Source organism: Anolis sagrei, chromosome 4 (genome assembly GCF_037176765.1).
Source record: "Anolis sagrei isolate rAnoSag1 chromosome 4, rAnoSag1.mat, whole genome shotgun sequence".
Classification (NCBI taxonomy): domain Eukaryota; kingdom Metazoa; phylum Chordata; class Lepidosauria; order Squamata; family Dactyloidae; genus Anolis; species Anolis sagrei.
Window position 1 is genome coordinate 110,998,295 of NC_090024.1, and position 11,585 is coordinate 111,009,879.

Sequence of the window (11,585 nt, forward strand, 5' to 3'; positions counted from 1 at the left end):
ATAGTATTGAAGATAAATTGGATGTAGATTATAGTGGCAATTAATACAAAACCTAAAGACTGCACAACCAGTAAGAATGTGTCAACCTACTTTTTTATTGGATTTCAAATTCTTGGATTTTATCTCTCAAAAGCTACACAAATCCACATAGATTTACTTTCTGTGTTTTCCTCTATTTTCTTTCCCCAACCTCCATGATGTTATTCATTTGAACTTGGTCTTTAGTACACACAGGGAAATTCATGCGAGTTACTTACTTGCTTTACTTACTTAGGCAATCCCTCGTTGTCCAAATAGGATTGTCTTCCAAAATTGGTGTTCTGGTGGTGGGTACGTAGGTGACTGTGGAGCTCCAATCCTTGACCTGCATGTGAGGGCATTGGTTTCCAGGTGGAAGGTGGTCCTGGTCGGGGTTGGCTTGATGTCCCTCTTGGCATGTTTCTCTCTTTCGCCTTCTATTCGTGCCTCTTCAAATTCCACAGCATTGCTGGTCACAGCTGACCTCCAGCTGGAGCACTCAAGGGCCAGTTCTCAGTGTCTATGCCAGAGTTTTTAAGGTTGGTTTTGAGCCCATCTTTCAATCTCTTTTCCTGCCCACCAACATTCCGTTTTCCATTCTTGAGTTCGGAGTAGAGCAACTGCTTTGGGATACTGTGGTCGGACATCCGGACAACATGGCCGGTCCAGCAGAATTGATGGTGGAGGACCCTTACTTCAGTGCTGGTGGTCTTTGCTTCTTCCAGCACGCTGACATTTGTCCGCCTGTCTTCCCAAGAGATTTGCAGGATTTTTCAGAGGCAACACTGATGGAATCGTTCTAGGACTTGCATGTGACATCTGTAGATAGTCCACGTCTCGCAGACGTATAGCAGGGTTGGGAGGACAATAGCTTTATAAACAAGCACCTTGGTATCCCTACGGATGTCCCAGTCCTCAAACACTCTCTGCTTCATTTCTGCAAAATGCTGCACTCACAGAGCTCAGGTGGTGTTGTATTTCAGTGTCAAGGTTGACTTTTGTGGAGAGGTGGCTTCCAAGGTAGTGAAAATGGTCAACATGCAAATAACTTCATAGATACTGCACTATAACATAAATCTTTGTATAATGATAAATGCTTCTACTGTTCTTATTCACCTATGATTTCTTTAGAATGGTTTGAGATTGATTGTTTTTGTTTTCCCTACAGGGCTACTGGCTTCAAAATGGAATGATAGCAACGCAAGGGCCACTGCCAGAAACCATTGGTGACTTCTGGAACATGGTTTATCAAAGAAAAGTGAAAGTGATTGTCATGTTAACTGAGTTAAGAGACAATACTCAAGTAAGCTGCTCATAAATCTATACTTTTACAAAGACATATTAAAGTTCGGTTTCTCTCATTGACAAAACTGAACAATTCTACCCATTGCAAAAAGAATGAAATTTTGCCCTACTGTATTTAGTCTAGATATGTAAAAGATTGCTATAGTAAATCATAGAACAATATGTTGTTACGTTGCTGTTTTGAAGACTTTATTTATAGCACACATGGAAAATATAATTTACATTATGTCACACATGTTGAATGGCTGAATCCTCAATTATGATCTCAAAATAGTCAGTTCTCTATTGAGAATTGCTATGCATATATACTCTTCATATCACACCCTCATCTACAGTACATAGTGCTGATTTTCCACTTGTGTTGGTTGCATTTACTTCTCCAAACAACAATGGGATACTAAAGTTGATCCCTGTGAACTCTTAGTTTGGGGGTAGTTATGTTTTCCTACATTCCTATTGTAAAGAAACATAATATTACTGCCACCAATTTATATTGTAGCGAGGGAGAGAGACTATTACTTTATTTAGGCAAAACCTCTTTACTCTTATAAGGATTCAGTTTCTCTCCTTATATTTGCTGGGACTTTCTGTGTGCTGTTTAACCTTTGTACAGGCACTGAGACACACTTCTGTATAACAAAGTAACACAGTTTATTTATAACTTCAGGCTCCAAACGCTTGTGGTTACATTTTGTGTTTTGTTGCAATCTTGAGGCTTACAGTCAGTAAAAATATACTTGGTTTACTTTTCTGAAATAGACTTCCAATGTTTCACATTCACAAACATGTTACTTGCTTTACACACTCTTGACTGAGATTATTTTCTGACTGAAGCACCACTGGCTTTCTTTATGTTCCTAAAACTTGATCTCTGTTTAACTAACTGTTTCTATATATATCAGAAATCCTTAACACATCTTCATAACTGCTTATTTCTAACAAGAGTTTCTAACTCTTTTCTCTCACAGAAGTTCCTAACTCTTTTACAAACAGGAATTCCTAACTAACCTCACAAGCAGCAATTCCTAACTCACTTCACAAACAGCTATTCCTCTAACTCTTTTGACTCTCTAACTGCCTATATTTAAACTTTGGCTCTGTCCCTTTGGAATGTTTAGCTCTGCTCTTCCCCCAACTGCCATTTTGGCCTAGCCACCAGTTCAAATCCTGGGCCTACGCTAATCTGCATACGACCAATCAGCTTCCATATGCAAACGAATCCTATCTCTGCTGTTGCTACCCTGCCTGTGCCTATTCTTCCCTATCTGCCATATGTAGCTCTATCAACATAGAGCTCCACACCAAAAATTTAACATAGAGTAGCAATTTTGTTACACTATCTTCCTACATTCATTTTTTAAAAGTCATATTCACCTTCATTTTGCATTCCTTCTCTCTAGGAACTCTGTGAACAGTACTGGGGAAATGGACAAGAGACATATGGCAGCATCACAGTAGATCTGAAAGATGTTGATTCTTCTTCTAGTTACACCATTCGCACCTTTGATGTAACTCATGTGAAGGTAAAAATAAGAATCCAATAACAGGACATATTTTGCTCCTTGACAATTCCAGATCTACAACCCAAAGATCATAGTTATTCAGATCTTCTCTGTTGTATGGGCTGAAAACAGAAGCTGGAATACTATTGCCAAGAGTCATTTCTTATGATCCAACTATGTGCAGTAGAAGCAATACAACACCACGGTTTTATTGTTCTGTCAATGGGTTTGTGGACTGAGTATGTTTTTAATTTAATGACTGTTATGATAATTTGGTTATAATTAATTGGTATTATTTTAAGTCTGCATGTATTTATACGAGGGGTATTTTTTTAAGTAAGGTCCATTGTGTTGTAGACGCTAGTAGTTCGCACGCATACCGCAACGAGCGCGTGTGTCGTGTACTGGCATGCCTCTGGAACAACTGTGCTCAGTTTCCGCTCTGTAGCTAACCTATACGGTTCTGTTCTGTGCTTTAAAAATGTTTAAGACTATCAACTCAACCGCCGCATGTGAAGTTCGCTCAGTGATATGGTTTTTGTCAGCAAGGAACCAGTACTGTTAGGCAGAATGAAGAAGTTGACCTGGGGAAAGACAGCAGTGGTGGGGTGTTGGAGACCAGAACTGTATGCGCCACCCACCTTGTTTTCTGTTCCCTTTGTTGATCTTCCGCCTTCAAAACTAGATAACCCTCCACTCCATGAAGTTTGCCACATAGTGTATCTTGGTTAGTTTGTGTTCTTGGTATGGAAGCAGGAAATGTCCAGCTCAAACAGAAAGTTTCTTAAGATTACTCTCAAATCAAAAGTGACAATGTAACTTGACAGCTAAGACAGATATGGGAAACGTGATCTTCAAGATTTTTGTCAAACTACAAATTCCATCATCACTCTCCATTGGCTTTCCTAGCCACACAAAGTATTATTTTCATTCTCTAAATCAGGTGACTGTTCAGCTCTGGACCCTTAATTCCTTAGATATTTTGGAGCATCATTTACACAAGCTTTCACCATTGGCTAAGCCAGTGGATTGTTGATCAAATTATCAGGTGTTGATCTAAATATCAGGAGCGTCATATATTTTCAACTCCTCCTCTAAATGGTTCTTAGCTATGTGATTCTCATTCTCCCAAAATTATTCTGCTGTCTTTGGATGAAGCTCAGTACCTATATTTTGTTTGCATGTAGAGAAAAGAACCCCGAAAGGTATATCAGTATCAGTACCATAAGTGGAAGGCCTCTGGTCTCCCTGAAAGCCCCAAAGACCTGGTCACCATCATCCAGAATCTCAAGCAGAAGCTACCAACTCCAGATAAAGAATCTGAAGCACTTGCGCATAGCAAGAATGCTCAAGTTGTTATCCATTGCCGGTAAGTGTAAATTTATGAGATAACTACCCATCCCTTGCCACACATTGTTGTGGCCCAATCTGTGTATATGTGCTTTTGTGTGTATATTTGTGTATATGTGTATATTAGGGCTGGGCGGTTTCATTTCGTAATTTCGTAATCCGTTAAAAATTCGTTATTTTTTTTATAACGAAGCGATAACGAACCATTCAGGAGCAACTAAAAAACGAAACGAATTTTTAAATTCGTTTCGTAATTGTTTCGAATTCGTTTTGTATTCGTTTCGTTATCGTTTTGAAATTGTTTCGTTATTATTTCAGCATGTCTGGGGCAAGTTTTATAGTTGTTGTTTGTTTAATCAGTGAAAAAAAATTATAAATATCACACCAACAGTCAACAACAGAGGGAGAGGGAAGCTTCAGAAGTTCCCCCTGTCCCATTTGGAGGTTTTTTAGCGTATTGCGCGGTCGCGTCCGCCATTAACGAATCGATTCGTAATTGTTTCGTAATTGTTTTGTATTGTTTTGTAATTTACGAAATTTCGTAAATATTGAACTTTTTAAAAGAAAAATTTCAGAATTCTTTTAAAAATCGAAACGCAAAACCCCCCAAAAAAGGAATCGATTTTAGAAACAGATTGTTCTGTGGTTGCCCAGCCCTAGTGTATATACATGTGTTTGTATACATGTGTGTGTGTGTGTGTGTGTGTGTGTGTATATGGTTTTGTGCGTGCGTTGTAATGTATTTTTTAAAACATTTTTGGCTTTTAAAGTCTCTTCAGTTGTGTTTTTCAGTGTTTTTATGAGTGATGGTCACTCGTTGGCCTGATACATGGATTGTGTCCAAATTTAGTGTCAATTCATCCAGTGGTTTTTGAGTTATGTTAATCCCACAAACGAACAATACATTTTTATTTATATAGGCTAGCCGTCCCCTGCCATGTGTTGCTGTGGCACAGTCTGTGTATAATATGTGTTTTGTGTGTATATATGTGTGTGTATATATTTGTGTATATGTGGTTTTGTGCATGCATTGTAATTTTTTTTCAATTTTTGGCTTTTTAAGTCCCTTCTGTTGTGTTTTTCAGTGTTTTTATGGGTGAAGGTCACTAATTGGCCTGATATGTGTATTGTGTCCAAATTTGGTGTCAATTTGTCCAGTGGTTTTTGAGTTATGTTAATTCCACAAATGAACATTACATTTTTATTTATATAGATACTAGCCATCCCTTGCCATGCATTGCTGTGGCCCAATCTGGTGATCTGTAACAAGAAAGTGCTGGTTTCTAATTTCTTTATGCTTGTGGGTAAACAGCACTTCTTGCTGTTTCTTTGTCAGTGTTGATGTGGAGAGTGTCTGGTTTGCCCACCCTGGAACATGCAACAGATCATTATCCTTCTTTAAGGGTCCCTTTCAAATCTATGATACTATATCTGTGTGTGTGTGAATCATATCTATCATCTATCTATCTATCTATCTATCTATCTATCTATATCGATGGCTGGATGGCTCTTTGTCAGGAGGACTTTGAATATGTTTTCTTGCCCTGATGAAGGGAGTTGGATTGGATGGCCTTAAGTATTTTCTTTTGGTCATGGGGGTTCTGTGTGGGAAGTTTGCTCTGATTCTGTCATTCGTGGGGTTCAGAATGCTCTTTGATTGTATGTGAACTGTGAGTCCCAGTGACTACAACTCCCAAATGTCAAGGTCTATTTCCCCCAAACCCCATCTGTGTTCATATTTGGGTGTATTGAGTGCTTGTGCCAAGTTTGGTCCAGATCCATCATTGTTTGAGTCCATAGTGCTCTCTGGATGAAGGTGAACTACAACTCCCAAATGTCAAGGTCTATTTCCTCCAAACTCCATCTGTGTTCATATTTGGGTGTATTGTGTGCTTGTGCCAAGTTTTGTCCAGATCCATCATTGTTTGAGTCCACAGTGCTCTCTAGATGTAGGTGAACGAAAACTCCCAAACTCAAGTTCAGTGCCCACCAAAGCCCTTCCAGTATTTTCTGCTGGTCATGGGAGTTCTGTGTGCCAAGTTTGGTTCAATTCCATCATTGATGGAGTTCAGAATGCTCTTTGATTGTAGGTGAACTATAAATCCCACCAACTACAACTCCTAAATGTCAAAATCAACATTGTGAGACTTTTGTTTTGCCAAATTTGGTGTGATTTCGTTCATTGGTTCTTTTGTTTTTAAGGAACTCATTATACACAGAGCATTTATAGATAGATAGATAGATTTGCCTATTTCTTTAATGTACAGTATGTAGAGTGATCTTGTAGAACCTTAGAGAGACTACCTGAAAAAATGAAGTTGATAGCATAAGCTTTCAGAATCTAAACTTATTTCCTTAGATGCAACATTGCTATTATAGTGGATTTCCTGTATTGTTATTATTTTCTAGTGATGGTTCCCAGCAAACAGGAGTATTTTGTGCCTTGATGAACCTCTTGGAAAGTGCCGAGACTGAAGGTGCAATTGACGTTTTCCAAGTTGTGAAAGCTCTTCGTAAAGCAAGGCCAGGAATGATACCTTCCTTTGTAAGTAAATTCATGTTAGATATTATTGTTATTTTAATCCAGCTTTTCCTTGTAGATGGGGACTCAAGGTAGCTTACACATGAAAAAGATTTTTTTTTTTGGTCATGTCAGGAGCGACCGCTCCTGTTGTGAAAGAACTGGCTGTCTGCAAGGACGTTGCCCAGGGGATGCCCAAATGATCTGATGTTTTATCATCCTTGTGGGAGGCTTCTCTCATGTCCCCGCATGAGGAGCTGGGGCTGATAGAGGGAGCTCATCCGCCTCTCCCCGGATTCGAATCTGCGAACTTCAATCCTGTTGGCACAGGGCTTTAACCCACTGCGCCACCGGGGGCTCATGAAAAAGATAAAAATTACAAACATTCAATAGGTCAGCATTAAAACTAAATTACATTATTAACCGTATTAAAAACACTCCCTCTAAAATGTTTTAATTGCACAATATGGTTTATAAACAATACACACAGCACTCGATTGAAAACCTTTAAGTCGGAAAATTTGTCTGTATGAAAAAGTATTTTCTGCACAAAAACATCCCCAATCAAATGTTTTACACAAAAAGTCCAGAAATGGGGAAAAAACCCCAAATGACCTCAGACCATTTTCTCATTGTTTTGTCAATGAAGAGAAATCCTGTTTGTATTCCTTACATCCCTAATAGAAAAAAGTATTACCCTAAAATCACAAAATACTCTAAAGTCACCAGGAGCCCCCAGTGGTGCAGTGGGTTAAACCCCTGTGCCGGCAGGACTGAAGACCAACAGGTCGGAGGTTCAAATCCGGGGAGAGCGCAGATGAGCTCCCTCTATCAGCTCCAGCTCTCCATGTGGGGTCATGAGAGAAGCCTTCCACAAGGGTGGTAAAACATCAAAACATCCGGGCGTCCCCTGGGCAACATCCTTGCAGACGGCCAATTCTCTCACACCAGAAGTGACTTGCAGTTTCTCAAGTCACTCCTGACATGACAAAAAACAAACAAACAAACAAACCAGATCCCATCTGGCATTAGAAGCTAAGAAGAATCAACACTTATTAGTACTTGGATGGAAGTCTTCCAAGGAATGTGAGGGCTGTAGGCAATATTTCCAAGGAAGGAACTGAGAAAATCACTTCTGGGTATTCTTTATCTAAGAAAATATTATGAAATTCATGGGATTGCCATAAGTTAACAGTGAAACTTGAAAGCATACACACACAATGGGATGAGTAGAACTTCAAAGCTAGTGATGTGTGTTCGTAAACAGCTCTGGCTTGTATATTATTATTATTATTATTATTATTATTATTATTATTATTTCGAGCTTTTATAACCCGGTCTTCTCAACCTCCGAATAGTACAAAAATACATTAAAATACAATTATACAACTTACAAAAGGCCAGTTCATCAGAATAAATCATAAATTCATCGCCATCCACCCATGTGGTCAGCAGTGATTGACTCAGTCATCATCCTGCAAATGCAGTATTCCAAAACCATGTTTTTACCAGCTTTTTAAAAGTGAGGAGGGAAGGGGCAGATCTAATCTCAATTGGGAGGGAGTTCCAGAGCCGAGGGGCCACCACCGAGAAGGCCCTGTCCCTCGTCCACACTAATCACGATTGTGAAAGTGGAGGGATGGAGAGCAGGGCCCCTCCAGAAGATCTTAATAACCTTGATGGTTCATAGGGGAGAATCCGTTCGGACAGGTAAATTCTGCCGGAGTCGTTTAGGGCTTTATCGGTCTACGCCAGCACTTTGAATTGTGCTCGGAAACTGATTGGCAGCCAGTGGAGCTGACGCAACAGAGGAGTAGTATGCTCCCTGTACCCCGCTCCTGTTAGTAGTCTGGCTGCCACTAGTTGGGCTAGTTGTAGCTTCCAGGCAGTCTTCAAAGGCAACCCCACGTAGAGAGCGTTGCAATAGTCTATACCGGATGTAACCAGAGCGTGAACCACCATGGACAAATCAGTTTATTTACTTATTTATTTATTTACAGTATTTATATACTGCTTTTCTCACCCCTAGGGGGACTCAAAGCAGTTTACACATAGATAATGGCAAAATTCAATGCCTTACAACTACAATAGAAACAACCACACATTAGACATAAATCATGTTAAAACAGTACATCACCAAGCATCAAAACAATAATTAAAACCATAAAACAATCTCATCAGTCGAGTCACTGTTCCAGTCTTTGTCCCTCTAAAAAGCTGCATACATTGATTGTCTGAAGGCCTGGTCCCAGAACCATGATTTTAATTTTTTTTCTAAAGGTCAGGAGAGAAGGAGTAGATCTTACTTCCTTTGGGAGTAAAGGTCAGGCGGGAGGCCCCAGCCGAGAAGGCCCTGCCAGGCCTGTAGCCGGGGGGGGGGGGTTTAGGGGTTCAACCCCTCCCCTGAAATTTTTCAGGTTAAAAAAAACCCTGGTTTACTCATGAATTTTAACTGGTTAACCAAATCCCCATGCTAAGTCTATGAGATGAAAAAAGTTAAGAGTCCCTCCAGAACTGCAAGCACTATCTCAAGTGAATATTGACAATTTATTCACACTGTTATTACTTGCAGCAATAGCCGATGTAGCGAAGCAACCATGTTGGAGGGGGGGATTTTGAATGCTCTCATTAAGGAGGCCAGACTTGGTGGAGGTGGTTGACAGGGGCGGAGCTGCAGGCTATTAAAGGCTGCTCTGCCCCCTGCTGTGTTCTATGCTTCAGCGTGACCCTGACCCCCCCCCCAAATTTTCAACCCCCCCCCCCTGAAATTTTCAACCCTCCCCAAAAAAAATTTCTGGCTACGCATTTGTGCTGTTGACGGGAGCGAGAGCAGAGCCTCCCCGGATGATCTTAAATTGCAAGGCGGGACATAGGGGCAGATGCGTTCAGACAAGTAAACTGTGCCAGAACCATATAGAGGTTTATAGGTTAAAACCAGCACTTTGAATTGGGTTCGGAGATGGACCGGCAGCCAGTGGAGCTGACATAACAGGTGGGTGATATGCTCCCTGTATGCCACCCCGGTTAGTAATCTGGCTGCCGCCCATTGAACTAACTGAAGTTTCCAAACCGTCTTCAAATGCAGCCCCATGTAGAGTGTGTTGCAGTAATCTATTCGGGATGTAACCAGAGTGTGGACTATCTTTTTTTCGTGTGTAAAATTGGGGGGGAAACACAGGAGGCTTTTAAGGTATATACTAATTCTTTCATTCTTTCCTTCCTTCCTTCTTCTTCTTAAAAAAATCCTATTTAGGAAGATTATCAGTTTCTCTATGATGCTATTGCTAGCATCTGTCCAGCCCAGAATGGACAAGCGCAAAAGACCCAGTGCCAGGAACACAAGATTGATATTCACAACGATGTCAAGAAAGAAGACGAGGCTAATTCTGTTGCGATTGATATCTGCCTCCCAGTTCAAGAAAGTGGGGTTGGTTCGGAAATGAAGGATGCTTCCAAAGCCAAGGATGGCTCTAGGGAAGGAGAAAGTTCTTCGAATGGACCCACAACTCACGCTTTAACTGAAGTAGCCTAGAACCCTGCCAGCTGAAGATATCTGTACACTGTGAATTTTGTGTCAGTACGTGTGTAGGTTTGCCATTTTAATTGTTCAGTATAATTTGTACTCTCTAATGTAAAGAGCTGGGTTCTTTCTGTTAAAAGGGGCTTTTTGTTATATTTTACATTTTTTAACAAGAAAGGAAACAACTAATCTGTTGATTAGATGCATATGCAATCATAAGCATGAATTTTCAAGTAAGTATCCAAAACACAACACAAATACAGGGAGTCCCTATGTTACGAATAAGATAGGCTCCGTAGGTTTGTTCTTAATTTGAATTTGTTTGTAAATCAGAATAACTACATTTTTAAGTGTAACTCCAAGCTTTGGATATCATAGAGAAGGGTTAACACCCCTGTGATGTTTGTTTTCCTCTCTGTTCCCCTGTTCAGAATATTTCATTTCACTTTTTTTCCTATGACAATTGGATTTTGAAAAATGTTGTTTGTTGTGGAAACAAGGATTGATGATAAAGCTTCAATTGAGACACTTTCCTCCCATGGAAACTCTTTCAGGAGTGAATTTCCCTTCCTAGGGGTGGATTTCTCTAATTTCCATTTGTCTCACTGGGAGCCCCCAGTGGCACAGTGGGTTAAACCCCTGTGCCGGTAGAACTGAAGACCGACAGGTCACAGGTTTGAATCTGGGGAGAGGCGGATGAGCTCCCTCTATCAGGTCAAGCTCCTCATGTGGGGACATGAGAGAAGCCTCCCCATGCCCGTAGCCAGGATTTCGTTTTGGTGGGGGGGGCTGAATTTTTTCAGGGGGGGTTCGGGGGGGCTGAGTTTCGGGGGGGGGGGCTGAGTCTGAGTGAAAGAGGTTCTAGCCTAGCAAACCTTTTGTATCATTACTCCAATACCCCCACGCATATGGGATATATTGAGTATGGTGATCAGATCATGATATGAATAAACATAACAGTTTAAATAATGCACCAGGAAGCCTTTTCGCGAACCACCATGAGAATTTCGGGGGGGGGGGTGAAGCCCCTCGAGCTCCCCCCCCCCCCCGGCTACATGCCTGAGCCTCCCACAAGGATGATAAAACATCAAATCACATCACATTGTTGGCTCATGTTTAACTTGTTGTCCATGAGAACTCCAAGATCTTTTTCACACGTACTGCTCTCGAGCCAGGCATCGTCCCCCATTTTGTATCTTTGCATTTCGTTTTTCCTGCCTAAGTGGAGTATCTTGCATTTGTCACTGTTGAACTTCATTTTGTTAGTTTTGGCCCATCTCTCTAATCTGTCAAGATCGTTTTGAATCCTGCTCCTGTCCTCTGGAGTATTGGCTATCCCTCCCAATAACAGCAAGACCTTGGAAATATG

The 11,585-nt window shown here is 40.8% G+C and overlaps 1 protein-coding gene across 1 annotated transcript in view; it reads left to right on the forward strand.

The window, feature by feature from the left end:
* PTPRC (protein tyrosine phosphatase receptor type C) overlaps nucleotides 1–10,990 on the forward strand; it is a 161,301-nt gene extending 150,311 nt beyond the window's left edge. The window contains exons 28-32 of the mRNA XM_060774568.2: nucleotides 1,187–1,321; nucleotides 2,724–2,846; nucleotides 4,013–4,194; nucleotides 6,585–6,720; nucleotides 9,950–10,990. Coding sequence (XP_060630551.2) covers nucleotides 1,187–1,321; nucleotides 2,724–2,846; nucleotides 4,013–4,194; nucleotides 6,585–6,720; nucleotides 9,950–10,228 — 855 coding nt within the window. The 3' untranslated portion in view covers nucleotides 10,229–10,990. The remainder of the gene's footprint in view (nucleotides 1–1,186; nucleotides 1,322–2,723; nucleotides 2,847–4,012; nucleotides 4,195–6,584; nucleotides 6,721–9,949) is intronic.
* The last annotated feature ends 595 nt before the right edge of the window (nucleotides 10,991–11,585 follow it).